Source organism: Heptranchias perlo, chromosome 22, assembly GCF_035084215.1.
Source record: "Heptranchias perlo isolate sHepPer1 chromosome 22, sHepPer1.hap1, whole genome shotgun sequence".
NCBI classification, from domain to species: domain Eukaryota; kingdom Metazoa; phylum Chordata; class Chondrichthyes; order Hexanchiformes; family Hexanchidae; genus Heptranchias; species Heptranchias perlo.
The window spans coordinates 4,148,463-4,166,588 of NC_090346.1; the positions used below are offsets into that span (position 1 = coordinate 4,148,463).

Genomic DNA, 18,126 nt, shown 5'->3' on the forward strand with positions numbered 1-18,126 from the left:
GACATTGGATGCAAAAATGATCCTAGGTGTTTGCTACAGGCATGATAATGATTGGATCTCTTTAGCATTAGCTTACAGGTAAACCTAAACAACTGCAAAAATGTTTTGCGTTTTTAAAAAAATTGCAAATGCTGAAAATCTGAAATATAAATTCGGAATGCACAGTATGTCGATCAGAAAGAGGAACATTGCAGGTGGGAGCCGTCCGAACTGCTACTCAACGTGCCAGATAATAACTATTAGTGAAAGTATAGTAGTCAATAGCTTGAGTGACAGGGTGCTTGACCATAGGGTCGTACATTTGTGGATTTTAGCTGCAATTTTAAACATTCCATCTCAGCAGGAGGATGAATGACACCAATTGCCCTGAATCATCTCTATCTGATTGATTACATGTGATCCATATAAAGGAATGTTTTACTGACTGGAATTGAGGGAGGCTTAGAGAAGGGGGGGGGGAGGGGAGAAAGAGGGCTCACTGCGTTTAGTTTTGAAAATATAAATGCTGCAGTTTTACATCAATACACAATAGAATTAAAGTGCAAATTAAAATGCACCCTTTAGTAGAAAGTACTAACAAATAGTGCGCCAAAGCACAAAACAATGAATATTTAAATAGTGAAAACTATGAAGATAAATTGTAATCAAGTCTTTTTCAATATCACTAAAGCAAGCTAATATGAGCTGTAATAGTACTGCATTCAGATAGCTTTTACAACATCAAAACCAATGTTCTATCCAGTGGCGATTACACAGAAACCATAATTAAATATTTGTGTTTAGCATTATGGAGACATTATAAAATTTGTTTGAAAGTATAAAATTTAAATTGTCTTTGCATTTTTTTTTAAGATCACATCACTATTTCAACAGAAATGAATGGAATCTGTAACTCTCAATATACCTGGCTTAAAACTCTAAATGTCATGGTATTAGGCTTCAAAGCCTGAACAGCTTCATCAACTACAAATCAATTATCATGAAGGAATTTTACAGAACATCCAGATGATTACAGCACATCAGACGCCCTGACACAGCACCAGTTCGTCTTGCCTGATTTGGTCTTCTTTCTGATGCTAGGTTGTCTTTGTTTTATTTTTCTCATAGCTGCATTTTCTATTAGATCATCTGAATTTCCTTCTTCCTCTGAATCACACTCACTTTATGTTGGAGGCTCCAAATTCTCTTTAAAGTTCTTCCTAGGGGGTTGGATGTGCTTCTGTTTGTACAAGCGTTTGCTATTTCCTTTGTTTGATGCACTAGTGTCACTGTCACTATCCTCACTTTGCTCAGACTCCTGATCCTTGTTTCCGTGGGTGCAACTGTATGTTGGTATAATCGCTGCTTTTTTGGCCCCAGTAGTTGTTTTATCCATTGGATAGAATGACTCAATCTCCATTTCTTCGGCTTGTGTATCAGGGTCACTAGGGAAAAAAAGTTAGATTTTGAAAACAAATTTTAAAAAATACAGAGTACCAACTGTAGATATTTTTTAATCAATGTTTTTACATTATTCTAATGCAGAACAAAGACAGAACAGTTAATCTAGACAGAAATGATTTAAACTGTGTGCTCACAAATCCTATCTTTTCCCTTCAATGACACCAATAATATTGGAGACAGATATTGTACTGTAAGGACAGGCACATATAGATTATTAAATAAATAAGCTAGATGGTATTAATACAATATGGAGCTAAAATGGTTGTTAGGTTGAAAAATAGGCTTTTAAAACATAGGCTTTTGACCACAGCAGGGGGGAGTATAAGAGAAGGAAATTACTGTAGTATAAAAAAGGCAATAGGCTCCTTTTACTATAGTGCATAACATCAAAGGTTTGTATAACAAAGACTATGGCTCGGGAAAAGCAAAGATAGCAGCTGACGGTATGGTGAAACAGGACATGAGGTCCCCCGTAATTGTCCGGCAATCTGTTCAAAGATCCATGGGTCATAAAGCACCCATAAAATATCCAGCAGGAACTAGGCAATAAAAGAAAAACAGTATAAAAAGAGATACAACGTTTCACTCAGTAGGAGCTTGACTACCTTCAAGACCAGATAGCGTGAACAGGCTTGGATAAGCTGTGCTCACAATTTCCTGCTAAAAATCCTGTACACGCAAGTTTTAGACGTGAGACTTGTGTGTTTCTCTCTGTATGAAGTTTTAAGATAAATGTTTTGAAACAATAATAAATGAAGTTAATTGTCGGACATAGCTTTATGAATCTGTTAAAGGATACGGAAGGAACTGTCCAACCCAAATAATTTGACGTCAAGGTTATTTTTATTAATGGACTAATCTATTTTCTGTTTAGTTTTAGAACTTTTGCCAGTTCTTGCCTCTCTCTCAAACTACTACCAGGAAAATATATAAAATATATAAAATCAGATCCCTGCAGCACTGAAGATACATTTTTTTTTAATACGGGTGTTTATGCTGTGTAGGGCATAACATCAGGGCCACTGATTTATTGGCCTATTTTCTAATTAGTTTTACCAGTTTTCACCCTTACCAGTGCTTTGGGGCCTGAATTCTACAACTTGGTCTATTATTCAGTTAAAATTCCAAATTTTTAAACACATTTTTAAATCTGTATGTATTTAATTTGTATCCCTTGCCTTTTCTAAAATGAAGATATACAGCAAGATGGCATGCACAATATACCAGTGGGGGGGGGGGCATTCGCTACTTAACAATGCTAGGGAAGGGTTGGGGCTTTAGCTGCACTGGGGGCAGTCCTCAGCTCCAGTAACACTAGGAATTGGTGCTGGGGGCAGGTAGAACCTGGAGGTTTCCAGAACTAAGGAATGAAATATGAGATTTGGCACACCGCTGGATTCCTAGTGTCTGTCAGTAATGAGGGGAGGGAGTGGGTATTGGACTGATGTCTGTGGATAATATCTCTAAGAGGCAGCATGTGGATGAGGAGGGGACCAAGGATATATCCTTGGGGGATTGCAAAGGTAATGGTACGATGATGGGAAGAGAAGCTATTGCTGGAGGTGTCCTGGCTACGATCGAAGAGGCAAGAGTGGGACCAAGCGAAATCAGTTCCACTAAGCTGGACAACGGAGGAGAGGTGTTGGAGGAGGATGGTGTCGTCAAAGGCTACAGAGAGGTCGCACGATAATGCACAAGTCAGTCCATCAGTCACAGAGGATGTCATTTGCAACTTTTGTTATTATGGCAGAGGCAGAAACCATTAAAAGATAAGGGATGCAAGATTTTCTTTTCTTGTTCTGTACTTCGTTCACATTCCTATTCTTCCCCTCTTCACAATTTCCTGCCCAGCCATCTTTATGGCCCCAGAGTTTTCTCAAACAGTTCCAATTAGTTAATTATATGTAGTCTTGTGCTGTGACATGTATCCAATAGAAGAAGTTGAGACTCTGCCAAACCAATTCACTTGGGAAATAACAGAAGACGTGAATTTTCCAATCTACTGCACGACCCAGTTAAATACAAACACTGCCATACCTCTGCTCTTTTTAGTTATTTATAGCTAGTACATACCTGGATTCACCAGTCAGTCTCATATTCTGCCACATATAATCCAAAAACATAGAGGCCTGCAGCAATCTGCTGACTCTCTGGAAATGTCGCTCTGGAAGCATTCAATAAAAGGCAATGAACTTCAAAGAACTAATTACAGTGCAAGAAAATTCAGTTCCAACTATTTTCAGACTCTGCCTAAAACTGATGTACAAAGAATAATCATACCAGGAGCAGCACATTCTATGAATGAGAAAACAAATTCAACAGAGGAAAAAAAAACAGCCATGGTGATATTTTAGGCACTGGGCCTGTCAGACAGGGAATACTGCATTTGTACAGGGACCAGAGACTAGCAAAGGGGAAGGAAAAACACAAGAACTTTAATTTTAAAAAAATATCCAGGATAATTGCTTCCAACCAAAAAAAACTAATTTCAAAAAAGCGATCATTAAAAATTCCCAGAAGGTTGTAGTTCTAGGTACTCGGCGAGAGCTACCCAGAAAGTCTAGTTTGAACCTGGTCTCATTAGCTTACAATTATTTTTGACCAGCGTTGCTAACAACAGTCTTGTAACGCGGTCCTCTGAGACCAAGCTTCTTGAGCAATACAATAGTGTGACATGAAATATTTCATCCGACATGGGGTTAGGGAGGGCAGGAAGAAACAAAAACAGCCAGGAGGAATAAAACAGACTACCCTCTTCCTCTTCATCACTATCCTGTTAACCCTGCTAGAAAAGTTCATATGCTGGCGTTGGGCGAGGACAAGATTTGGTTTTGCTGTGGTGCACCTGCCACTCCCCCACCCCCACCCATGATTTAATGCCTTACTGGCATTCACCAGCTAGACTCAAACTTTTAAAAAAAAATTCATGGTGGGCATCGCTGGCGAGGCCAGCATTTATTGCCCATTCCTAATTGCCCTTGAGAAGGTGGTGGTGAGCCGCCTTCTTGAACCGCTGCAGTCCGTGTGGTGAAGGTTCTCCCACAGTGCTGTTAGGAAGGGAGTTCCAGAATTTTGATTCAGCGACGATGAAGGAACGGCGATATATTTCCAAGTCGGGATGGTGTGTGACTTGGAGGGGAACGTGCAGGTGGTGTTGTTCCCATGTGCCTGCTGCCCTTGTATTTTCTAGGTGGTAGAGGTCATGGGTTTGGGAGGTACTGTCAAAGAAGCCTTGGCGAGTCGCTGCAGAGCATCCTGTGGATGGTACACACTGCAGCCATGGTGCGCCGATGGTGAAGGGAGTGAATGTTTAGGGTGGTAGATGGGGTGCAAATCAAACGGGCTGCTTTGTCCTGGATGGTGTCGAGCTTCTTGAGTGTTGTTGGAGCTACACTCATCCAGGCAAGTGGAGAGTATTCCATCACACTCCTAACTTGTGCCTTGTAGATGGTGGAAAGGCTTTGGGGAGTCAGGAGGTGAGTCACTCGCTGCAGAATACCCAGCCTCTGACCTGCTCTTGTGGCTGGTCCAGTTAAGTTTCTGGTCAATGGTGACCCCCCAGGATGTTGATGGTGGGGGATTCGGTGATGGTAATGCCGTTGAATGTCAAGGGGAGGTGGTTAGACTCTCTCTTGTTGGAGATAGTCATTGCCTGGCACGAATGTTACTTATCAGCCCAAGTCCGAATGTTGTCCAGGTCTTGCTGCATGCGGGCTCGGACTGCTTCATTATCTGAGGGATTGTGAATGGAACTGAACACTGTGCAATCATCAGCAAACATCCCCACTTCTGACCTTATGATGGAGGGAAGGTCATTGATGAAGCAGCTGAAGATGGTTGGGCCTAGGACATTGCCTTGAGGAACTCCTGCAGCAATGTCCAGGGGCTGAGATGATTGGCCTCCAACAACCACTACCATCTTCCTCTGTGCTAGGTGTGACTCCAGCCACTGGAGGGTTTTCCGCCTGATTCCCATTGACTTCAATTTTACTAGTGCTCCTTGATACCACACTCGGTCAAATGCTGCCTTGATGTCAAGGGCAGTCATTCTCACCTCACCTCTGGAATTCAGCTTTTTTGTCCATGTATGGACCAAGGTTGTAATGAGGTCTGGAGCCGAGTGGTCCTGGCGGAACCCAAACTGAGCATTAGTGAGCAGGTTATTGGTGAGTAAGTGCCGCTTGATAGCACTGTCAATGACACTTTCCATCACTTTGCTGATGATTGAGAGTAAACTGATGGGGCGGTAATTGGCCAGATTGGATTTGTCCTGCTTTTTGTCAACAGGACATACCTGGGCAATTTTCCACTTTATTGGGTAGATGCCAGTTTTGTAGCTGTACTTGAACAGCTTGGTTAGAGGCACGGCTAGTTCTGGAGCACAAGTCTTCAGCATTACAGCCGGGATGTTGTCAGGGCCCATAGACTTTGCTTGAGGGAGGTGGCACCTTGAGGCGAGGAAGAAGAAATGAACTGGAACTAATTGCCCACATTTTATAAATCATGTATCTCTTCAATCCATTAATACTGAACAGTGATGACATTTTGCTGCACACAGGTACATTTGCTGTCTGTCAGTATCAGTTAAGCAAAAATAAAATCAAATCGACAGCACAATAGTCTAATTACCAGTATAGGGGATCAGTCCCTCTAGAGCAGCCTTAATCCCATTGTATTGGAGAAGTTGCTCGGGAGTTTCGTTTCTTAGAAGGATCTGGATGACTGACTGAGCTTCATGGCAGTTTTTGGAGTTTGTGTTCCATAGCATGCAGAACCTTAACACAGATTCTAGGGAAAAAAACCAAATTAATTATTGTCAATTTTTTTTAATGCCTTTTTATTACATGTGGTGGCCTCTTGGGACGTGCACTGGGAGTACAGATTTAGAAAAAAACGATCATGTAACAGTCAACATAACCACATCAGGAGGTACAACAAAAGACCTAACACCAGTCGGGACTGGCCAATCATTGTCTGGGAAGCCAAAGTATGAAGTTGTTGTGGTGATTTAGTACATGGTCTCTCAATTCCAGGACATATAATTATTTCTTTTATTAACAACAATAATGACTGCCTATTCTCGTGTCACTGGCATATAAGGCAAGATTTCTTTTCCCAATAACTGAGTTGTATGCACAGGTTTTCTTTGTTTTCATTTAAATTTTGGCTTCAATTTCAGCTCACCAGCATTCAAGAGCCAGGGAGCAGTAGTTACAAGAAAAATCAAGTGGCAACAGGAGTGTGGAGCGTAGGCGGTAATTGTATTTTGGGTGACAGGCATTCAGCAGTGGAGTCTGTATCAGGGAGATTCCACCTGGCTGAGTCAACTCAGGATCAAAACCACCTCAACATGGACCTCACTGGCTTACATACCCATTCAGAAATGATCAGTTTGGATAGCAAATTGGACCTAAAAAATGTATAAACTAACTCCCACCTACCTCTAAGGAACCAGAATTAGCTTTATTAATTATTGAGACAAGCACAAAATCTAGGCTGACACTTCAGTGCAGTACTGAGGGAGTGTTACACTGTTGGAGGTGCCACCTTTTGGATGAGACGTTAAACCATCTGCCTTCTCAGGTGGACGTAAAAGATCCCACGGCATTATTTTGAAGAAGAGTAGGGGAGTTTTCCCCCGTGTCCTGGCCAATATTTATCCCTCAACCACTATCACTAAAGCAGATTATCTCATTGCTATGTGTGGGACCTTGCTGTGCGCAAATTGGCTGCCATGTTTCCTACATTACAATAGTGACTACGCTTCAAAAATGTATTTAATTTAAATGAAAACAAAAAGAAAACCTGTGCATACAACTTAGTTATTGGGAAAAGAAATCATGCCTTATATGCCAGTGACACGAGAATAGGCAGTCATTATTGTTGTTTATAAAAGAAAAATAATTGGCTTTCAAGCGCTTTGGGACATCATGAGATCGTGTAAGGAGTTATATAAATGCAAGTGTTTCTTTTTTTTTAATTACAAAATATTTCCAGCAGTATTTTCACATGTAAGGTCTGCCAGTTGATCAAACGTACACAAACTTCAGTTGGCACAGAAGCTGTTAAACAGCTAGGTGAAGGAGGAAGAAAAAACGGTGAGGAATATAAACTTTGCTTTCCAATTTTCTAAACACACTGAACAGAATTTACGAACCTGACAACCGATTATATCACAACACAGTGCAGCCCTTAACACAGCCAGTCCACATCTTAGATGTGTATTAATTTAAACAAATAATGTGAGAAGTATGGACAGAAGATGCTGGATACACACGTCAGTCAGCATATGTGGAGAGGAAAGACAGGTTCTGATGTTTCAGGTATGTAGCCTTCATTAAATCTGAAGGCGGAGAGAGATAAACAGGCATTCTAATAAAGCTGGAAAAGAGAATGAGGTTAAGGAGGGAGTAACCAACAGTTATGACCAATCACAGACAGGGAGTAAATATGTTAAATGATCTGCAAATTGCAGGCCTTAATATTGATTTTAGTAACTAGACCTTAACTAAACCCTCCATATTCTTCACAGCAGTGAAGCGAGTTGGGTTTGACATGTCTCGGAGGTGGGGAGGTGAGCTGATAGTTGAGTTGGAGACCTTTTGTCAAGTGCACAGCGCTGGCGGGTGTCTAGACTCCATGTGTGAACCCATTTTTCCCTTCTCACGACTGGCAGATCGACCGTGCTTCACGTACATAGAAGCATAGGATCAGGAGTAGGCCATTCAGCCCCTCGAACCTATTCTGCCATTCAATTAGATCATGGCAGATCTGTACCTCAACTCCAATTAACTGCCTTTGTTCCATATTCCTCGATACCCTTATGTAACAAAAATCTATCAATCTCAGTCTTGAAAATTTCAATTAACCTAATATCTACAGCCTTTTGGGGGAGCAAGTTCCAGATTTCCTCCACCCATTGTGTGACAAACTGCTTCCTGATTTCATTCCTGAATGGCCTAGCTCTAATTTAAAGATTAGGCTCCTTTTTTCTGGATACCTCTGCCTGAGGAAATAGTTTCTATCGAAACCCTTAATCATTTTAAATACCTCGATCAGATCACCTCTCTCAACCTGGCCTCATAATTTAACCCTTTAAGCCCTGGTGTCCAAACCTGAAAGCAGTACTCCAGATGGAGTCTGACCAAGGTTTCTGTACAGCTGAAGCATCACTCCCTCACGTTTGAATTCCAACCCCCTTGAGATAACGGCCAATATTTCATTAGCCTTTTTAATTACTTTTTGTACTGGTGCACCAGCTTTTAGTGATTTGTGTACATGGAGCAGCAAAGGGACTGAGGTGTCCAAGTCTCTTATCATTAAGAAAACATGCTAATTTGTCAGATCGAAAGTGGATGATCTCACACTTCCCCACATTGAACTCCATCTGCCATAGTTTTGCCCCCTCACTTAGTCTATATCCCTTTGTAACTTTCTTGTAACTTGTATTTTCATATATATCTGCTACACCTCCAACATTTCCAACAGGAAATACTTATGACACATGTAATTCACTCCCATACCTTTTTGATCTTGTCGCAACTTGAGGATTGTTGATTCCAGCCTTTCTTGCCCATTAGATTCGCCAAGAATAGCTAGGAAAAAATAAATGGGGACTCAACATTACTTCATATTAAAATACTTCAACTTTACATGCAGAATATTTTCAAAAAGGTTTTAATTTATCCCTGCAATTATTTATCATTGCTCAGCTGATAGCTATAATTTGCACAGTTTCAATTTTTCTTTAATATATATTAAAAAGTTACATTTAACAGGACAATTAACACGTCAATACAAATTACAATAGGTTTAAAAAGACTTTTGTGATAATCTAGTATAATATTTTGGCTTTTAACTGTACTGCCTGAATTGAAATTTTAAGTTTATAATATTTCTGTAATTAGATTGAACTGGTTGTACGAACATTAAGCCAGACATGAAACTAGTCTGGTTGCCATGGTAATTTGAAGTGTTAATTAGCTACCCAAAGAGAGATGTGATAGCATCAAAACTGATTATTTTTAATAAGCAGCTTTGAAACAATGGAAGGGCCCCAAGAGGTCACTCAGTTGAAATGACTAGTCATTAATAAGCATCTTGGGCAATCAACAAAGATGGTGTCCATTCGATGCTAATAGCCAACTTGCACTTATATAGCGCATTTAACATGGTAAAACGTCCCAAGGTACTTCATAGGAGCGATTATCAAACAAAATTTGACATCAAGCCACATAAGGAGACATTAGGACAGGTGACCAAAAGCTTGGTCAAAAAGGTAGGTCTTAAGGAGCGTCTTAAAAGGAGGAATGAGGTAGAGAGGCGGAGAGGTTTAGGGAGGTAATTCCAGAGCTTAGGGCCTAGGCAGATGAAGGCACGGCCGCCAATGGTGGAGCGATTAAAAATCGGGGATGTGCAAGAGGCCAGAATTGGAGAAGCGCAGAGATCTCAGCAGGTTGTAGGGCCGGAGGAGGTTACAGAGATAGGGAGGGGTGAGGATTTGAAAACAAGGATAAGAATTTTAAAATTGAGACATTCCCGGACTAGGAGCCAACGTAGGTCAGCGAGCACAGGGGTGGTGGGTGAATGGGATTTGTTGCGAGTTAGGATATGGGCAGCAGCTTTGGATGAGCTCAAGTTTATGGAGGGTGGGAGATGGGAGGCTAGCCAGGAGAGCATCGGAATAGTCAAGTCTAAAGGTAACAAAGGCATGGATGAGGGTTTTCAGTAGTAGATGAGCTGCGGCAGGGACGGAGATGGGCAATGTTATGGAGGTGGAAGTAGGCAGTCTTGGTGATGGAGTGGATTTGTGGCCAGAAACTCAACTCGGAGTCAAATAGGACGCCAAAATTGTGAACAGTCTGATTCAGCCTCAGGCAGGGGCCAGGGAGAGGGATGGAATTCGTGGCGGGGACCGAAGACAATGGCTTTGGTCTTGTCAGACAAGCAGTGTGACAAATCAGACACAGTGGAGGGTCAAGGGAGGTGGTGGTGAGGTAGAGCTGCATACATGTAGAAACTGACGTCTTGTTTTTGCATGATGTCGTTTTAGATGAGCATTAGATGTAAGCATTAGATGAAAAATAGAAGGGGGCCAAGGATAGATCCTTGTGGGATTCCAGAGATAACAGTGCAGGAGTGGGAAGAGAAGCCATTGCATGTGATTCTCTGGCTACGACTGGATAGATAAGAATGGAACCAGGCGACGCAGTCTCATCCAGCTGGATGACGGAGGAGAGATATTGGAGGAGGATGGTGTGGTCAATCATGTCAAAGGCTGCAAGAAGGATAGTTTACCATCGTCAGAGTCACACTGGATGTCATTTGTGACTTTGATAAGGGCTGTTACAGTACTGTGGCAGCAGCAGAAACCTGATTGGAGGGATTCAAACATAGAGTTGCGGGAAAGATGGACACAGATTTGGGAAGCGACAACACGTTCAAGGACTTGAGAGGAAAGAGGAGGTTGGAGACGGGGTGGTTGTTTACAAGGTCAGAGGAGTCATGGGTGGGTGATGATGGCAGATGTGAAGGGGAGGGGGACAGTGCCTGAGGAGAGGGAACCGTTAACAATATCAACTAACATGGGGACCAGGAAGGGAAGTTGTGTGGTCAGCAGTTTGGAGGGAATAGGGTTGAGGGAGCACAAGATGGGTCTCATGGTCAAGATGAGCTCGGAGAGGGCATGAGGGAAGATAGGAGAGATGGGTCTCATGGTCAAGATGAGCTCGGAGAGGGCATGAGGGGACAGGAGAGAAACTAGAGAAAGATGCAAGTTCAGGGCTAGGGCAAGGTGGAACCGTAGGGGAAGTTTGGCTCGGTGGGCTAGGGGAAGGGAGGGAAGCGACAGAGGCAGCTGAACAGATGGTTTCAATCTTAGTGACAAAGAAGTCCATGAGCTCCTCACACTTGCTGTTGCAGGTGAGGATGGGGGAGGCAGAGGAGCAGGGTATAAGAAGACGGTTTGTAGTGAAGAGAAGCCGGGGGTGATCTTTGTATTCCAGGATGATGATCCAAGAATAGTGAACAGTTTTGGCAGAGGAGAGCAGGACCCAATAATGCTTTCTGTGATCCAGCCAAATCTGGCGATGAATGGCTAAACCAGTTGTCCACCATAAACATTCAAGTCTGCATCACTTGGACTTAAGGGAGCGGATATGAGGGCCGTACCAGGGATAACGACCAGGATGAGAAAGATTAATGGTTTTAATAGGGGCAAGGGCATCAAAGGTGGAGGTGAGAGTATGACTGAGCAGATCGGTAGCTGCAGAAATGTCATGGTGAATGGAGGGCCAATGGCTAGACAGCAGGAAATTTGAAAGTGCTGTTGTAAGTGACTTTGCGGGGGGGGGGGGGGGGGGCGGAGGGGAGGGGAAAAGAGTTTTTCCCAGGGGCGAACATAGAAGGAAGTGGGGTTGGGAGGGGGGGAAGGGGGATGTGGGTGGAGAGGGATATAAGGAAGTGATCAGAAATGGCCTGATCAGTGATTGACACGATGGGAGTAGAGAGGCCAAGTGAGATGGCAAGATCAAGGGGGTGGCCGTAAGGGAGTTTATAAGGAGGGAGAGATTAAGGGAGAATAGGAGGGCAGTGAACTCAGAGGAGAGAGAGCATGATGAGTTGAGGTGGAAGTTGAGATCACGCTCGGTGCAGAGGCTGAGGGAGGAAAGCAGTGAAGATATCTTGGTGAGAAACTTGGCGTGGTAATTGTGGGGGCGGGGGGCAGGGGTGGGTGGTAGAGAACAAAGATTTTAAAAGAGAGGTAAGAGGGGTGGAACAAGGTGAGATGCTCAAAGGAGGAGAAGGGAGACAGACCAAAGTGATTTGCTGATAAGGGCCACACCACCACCGTGACAATCTGGGTGGGGCAAGTGGTGGAAGCTATATCCAGCTGGGGAGGCGTCAGCCAGGTTTCCGTGAAGACTATGATGTCGATGCAATCATCCACAATAAGCTCATGGATGGCAAGGGCTTTGTTCACAAGTGAAAGGACATTCTGGAGGGAGATGCGGAGATGGGCGATGATAGCTGATCCGCTGGCAGAGTCCACATGATCAGCACTGGGAGGAGTGAATGGGACAGGAAGGAGATTGGCTAGATTAGCCCCCAGGGGGCACGCTTGGCAGGAAAGTCAGTGACAGAGTAGGATGGGGCAGTTGGGACAATGAAAAGCTTATTATTTGCCCACAATTCGATTCTCTCCACATGATATCAAGAAACGGCTAAGCGCACTGGATACAGCACACCGGCTGTAGTGCTGAAGACTTGTGTTCCAGAACTAGCTGCGCCTCTAGTCAAGCTGTTCCAGTACAGCTACAACACTGGCATCTACCCGACAATGTGGAAAATTGCCCAGGTATGTCCTGTCCACATAAAGGACAAATCCAATCTAGCCAATTACCGCCCCATCAGTCTACTCTCAATCATCAGCAAAGTGATGGAAGGTGTCGTCGACAGTGCTATCAAGCAGCACTTACTCACCAATAACCTGCTCACCGACGCTCAGTTTGGGTTCCGCCAGGACCACTCGCCTCCAGACTTCATTACAGCCTTGGTCCAAACATGGACATAAGAGCTGAATTCCAGAGGTGAGGTGAGAGTAACTGCCCTTGACATCAAGGCAGCTTTTGGCCGAGTGTGGCACCAAGGAGCCCGAGTAAAATTGAAGTCAATGGGAATCGGGGAAAAACTCTCCTGTGGCTGGAGTCATACCGAGCACAAAGGAAGATGGTAGTGGTTGTTGGAGGCCAATCATCTCAGCCCCAGGACATTGATGCAGGAGTTCCTCAGGGCAGTGTCCTAGGCCTAAACATCTTCAGCTGCTTCATCAATGACTTTCCCTCCATCATAAGGTCAGAAATGGGGATGTTCGCTAATGATTGCAGTGTTCAGTTCCATTCACAACCCCTCAGATAATGAAGCAGTCCGTGCCTGCATGCAGCAAGACCTGGACAACATCCAGGCTTGGGCTGATAAGTGGCAAGTAACATTCATGCCAGACAAGTGCCAGGCAATGACCATCTCCAACAAGAGAGAGTCTAACCACCTCCCCTTGACATTCAACGGCATTACCATCACCGAATCCCCCACAATCAACATCTGAGGGTCACCACTGACCAGAAACTTAACTGGACCAGCCATATAAATGCCGTGGCTACAAGAGGAGATCAGAGGCTGGGTATTCTGCGGCGAGTAACTCACCTCCTGACTCCCCAAAGCCTTTCCACCACCTACAAGGCACAAGTCAGGAGTATGATGGAATACTCTTCACTTGCCTGGATGAGTGCAGCTCCAACAACACTCAAGAAGCTCGACACCATCCAGGACAAAGCAGCCTACTTGACTGGAACCCCATTCACACCCTAACATTCGCTGCCTTCACTACCGGTGCACTGTGGCTGCAGTGTGTACCCTCCACAGGATGCACTGCAGCAACTCGCCAAGGCTTCTTCGACAGCACCTCCCAAACCTCTACCACTTAGAAGGACAAGGGCAGCAGGCACATGGGAACACCACCACCTGCATGCTCCCCTCCAAGTCACACACCATCCCGACTTGGAAATATATCGCCGTTGCTTCATTGTTGCTGGGTCAAAATCCTGGAACTCCCTACCTAACAGCACTGTGGGACATCGACTGCAGCGGTTCAAGGCGGCGGCTTAGCACCACCTTCTCAAGGGGCAATAAATGCTGGCCTCGCCAGTGATGTCCACATCCCATGAACGAATTTAAAAAAAGTCTCAGGGTGGGTTCAATTTGGAGTCCTTGGTAATTGACAGCATGGTAGATCAAATCTTTGACCTTAAACACAGAGTGGCCAAGTGAACCCAAGTAGCCTATAACAGAAATTCAGGACCAGCTAACTTTGATATAGCTAGCTTGAAAGTGGTCATATGCCTGGAGCATCAGTAAGTTTGTGTCTTTATTGCTTATTCATGAACTGAGCAGTATAGGAAATTGACGGATCTCACTGAAAACTGTATTCTGTTCATTCATGCATTTTATGCAACATAAATCAGTTTATTGGTTTGTAATTGTATCCTGTCTCCATAGAGTGCTTTTCAGTCTGCTTTCTGTAAAAGCAGGAGACCACACTTGGTGGCATGTGCTATATTACAGTAGCCGGTATATATAGCAAGGGTTTATTTACCATCCTTGGGTCACACAATCATTTAACGAGACATTGGACAATAAACAATACACTCTGGATCACAGGGGACACCAGGTCTGCTTACAAGAGTGTCCGATAGTCTTTCTGGTTCAGCACTAGTGCAAAAACTTGAAAATTGTGACACCTCGTTAACAGAATCTATTTTTTTTAATCTGCCTAAATTTTCATCTTTTAACCAGGTTTGTAAGAATTTTCCACATCATCACCCTGAACATTGGTGGAGATTCATTCCCAGGAGATTTAGATGTCACAGTACTCCAAAACCTCTGCTAAACTTACACAAAACTTTCATTTAGAATTTTGTCACCCTTTCTACATGTCTGATTCCCTTGGCTCCTTCACTTAAATCATTATCTTTATGTCCAATCTTTTAAAAACTTAAGTGAAATGTGAAATTATGAAGAAGCATCATGATGAGAATAATGAACTGAGAAATTCATTCACCAGGGTATTACCCAAGCCAGCAATCAATATTTTATATAGGAATATACAGAAAATGAAAACACCATCGCAGACCAGAAAAGAACGGTGTCTACGAAATGTCATGAGGGCAATTTTAGATTTCCGCCCAAAATGGGCCTGAAGCCCAAACAATTTTCGGGTTTGGACCTGATTTGATTGCTGCCGGCAAGCTGCGGGCACCCCACTGCTGCTCGGCGGATGTGGGCAGGCGTGAAGTAGGCGGGGTCCCACACCAAGTCAGCTGACAAGCTGGGCCAGGAAGCGGGGCCAGGGAGAAGTTGATCCTGGAGGGGGTTAAGTATGAGATGATGGCAGCCCACAGTATTTTAGTGGCTCCTGCTCCTGCTCCTGCTCCTGCTCCTGCTCCTACTAGCCCCCCAAAATAAAATTTAAAAATGTTGGGGCCTTTTCTTGAACTGCGCAAGGCTTGATAAAAATGGGTGGAGTGAGGGTGGCAAACGCTCTGCTCATTTGTATCTGAAATTGCAAACGGGGTCCTACAAATGGCATATTACCCTGATTTGCATTGTTAAGCAGGCTCCCGCCCGATACAGGCAAATGTGCTGCTTGAAAATTGCATTAGGCAGGCTTTGGGCATCAATGGGGCAACCGAGGTCCCTCGCCACCTATTTCAGAAATGGGCAGCTGGAAGTTGAAGATCGCCTCCATATCTCCTGATAACTCCCTATCAAATTTTTTGCTTATCCAACTCTCTCGAATGTTGATACAAACAGCCCCACTGTCTCACTTGGTAGTCCACTCCAGCCATTCACCACCCCACTTAAATCTAAGCTGCTTTTCCCTTCCCCTAAGTTTGTAAAATCTGTGACTATGCTGAACATTTATCTTGGCGATACCTTTTATGATCTTGAATACTACAATTAGATCACCCAGGTCTTCTCTTCTCCAGTGTAAACATTCCCAATTTCTGCAGCCTCTCCTCATAATTCAGGTGGCCATCCCAACTATCAATTTAGTTGCCCTTCACTGCATCCTGTTCAATTGTGGGATAGGATATAGCACGGTGATAAAATGATGGCTGCTGAGGCAGTGCTCCTGACATACGTATGTAATTGCTGTTAAATGTGTGACAAATAGACTCAAGTATGATTTAATTCATTAGAATTGTTTACTCACTTCAGGTGAGTATATATTAACAAGAGATTCTTCTCTACTACACTAACTCTTCCACATGAGAATCAGAGTGTAATAGGTGTGATCAAAGGGAAAAAAATTCAAGGATATGAGCAAGCAGAAATGACGGGCAGGAAATAACCAACTGGTCCATCAGGCCTGGCCCACACTCATGATGCCTGCAGCATCATGACTAGATGCTTCCTACACCCTCCCTCACAGCCACAATCTCTTGGGAGTGGCAAAACAAGATAATTATAAATCCTCTTTATGGTATGGAGGACTGATAATCCTCTGGACCATCAGGAAGAATAATAATCTACTTTCAAATTGACCTGTATTCTATCCACGCCAAGGATTCTCCCAACAGGTGTAAGAAATTCCCACGCAACTAGTATTCAATGCCACAATACAAACAACAAAAGCAAAATGGGGATGATCCATCTCAGCCTCCTCCCGATAGCCCCACCATCACAGAAGCCAGTCTTCAGCCAATTCGATTCATTCCACGTGATATTAAGAAACGGCTGAGTGCACTGGATACAGCAAAGGCTTTGGGACCCGGCTGTAGCGCTGAAGACTTGTGCTCCAGAACAAGCCGCGCCTCCAGCCAAGCTGTTCCAGTACAGCTACAACACTTGCAACAAAGTGGAAACTTGCCCAGGTATGTCCTGTCCACAAAAAGTAGGACAAATCCAATCCGGCCAATTATCGCCCCATCAGTCTACTCTCAATCATCAGCAAAGCGATGAAGGGTGTCATCGACAGTGCTATCAAGCAGCACTTACTCACCACTAACCTGCTCACCGATGCTCAGTTTGGGTTCAGCCAGGACCACTCAGCTCCAGACCTCATTACAGCCTTGGTCCAAATAGGGGCAAATAGCTGAATTCCAGAGATGAGGTGAGAGTGACAGCCCTTGACATCAAGGCAGCATTTGACCGAGTGTGGCATCAAGCCGCCCTAGTAAAGTTGAAGTCAATGGGAATCAGGGGGAAAACTCTCCTGTGGCTGGGGTCATACCTAGCACAAAGGAAGATGGTAGTGGTTGTTGGAGGCCAATCATCTCACCCCTGGACATCGCTGCAGGAGTTCCTCAGGGCAGTGTCCTAGGCCCAACCATCTTCAGCTGCTTCATCAATGACCTTCCCTCCATCATAAGGTTAGAAATGGGGATGTTCACTGCTGATTGCACAGTGTTCAGTGCCATTCGCCACCCCTCAGATAATGAAGCAGTCCGAGCCCGCATGCAGCAAGTCCTGGACAACATCCAGGCTTGGGCTCATAAGTGGCAAGTAACATTCGTGCAATGACCATCTCCAGCAAGAGAGAGTCCAACCACCTCCCCATGACATTCAACGGCATTACCATCGCCGAATCCCCCACCATCAACATCCTGGGGGTCACCATTGACCAGAAACTTAGCTGGACCAGCCACATATATACTGTGGCTACAAGAGCAGGTCAGAGGCTGGGTATTCTGCAGCGAGTGACTCACCTCCTAACTCACCAAAGCCTTTCCACCATCTGCAAGGCACAAGTCAGGAGTGTGATGGAAGACTTTCCATTTGCCTGGATGAGTGCAGCTCCAACACTGCTCAAGAAGCTCGACAACATCCAGGACAAAGCAGCCTGCTTGATTGGCACCCCTTCCACCAACTTAAACATTCACACCCTTCACCATCGGCGCACCGTGGCTGCAGTGTGTACCATCCACAGGATGCACTACAGCAACTCACCAAGGCTTCTTCGACCAGCACCTCCCAAACCCGTGACCTCTACCACCTAGAAGGGCAGCAGGTTCATGGGAACACCACCACCTGCACGTTCCCCACCAAGTCACACACCATCCCGACTTGGAAATATATCGCCGTTCCCTCATTGTCGCTGGGTCAAAATCCTGGAACTCCCTTCCT

The 18,126-nt window shown here is 44.3% G+C and overlaps 1 protein-coding gene across 2 annotated transcripts in view; it reads right to left on the bottom strand.

The window, feature by feature from the left end:
* Nucleotides 1–524: 524 nt before the first annotated feature.
* The window catches only part of tbl3 (transducin beta like 3), a 62,581-nt gene continuing 44,979 nt past the window's right edge, over nt 525–18,126 (bottom strand). For both annotated transcript variants that reach the window (XM_068002836.1, XM_068002837.1), the window contains exons 20-23: nt 8,967–9,038; nt 6,073–6,231; nt 3,517–3,607; nt 525–1,424 (exon numbers count right to left, since the gene is read on the bottom strand). In XM_068002836.1, coding sequence (XP_067858937.1) covers nt 1,163–1,424; nt 3,517–3,607; nt 6,073–6,231; nt 8,967–9,038 — 584 coding nt within the window. In that variant the 3' untranslated portion in view covers nt 525–1,162. The remainder of the gene's footprint in view (nt 1,425–3,516; nt 3,608–6,072; nt 6,232–8,966; nt 9,039–18,126) is intronic.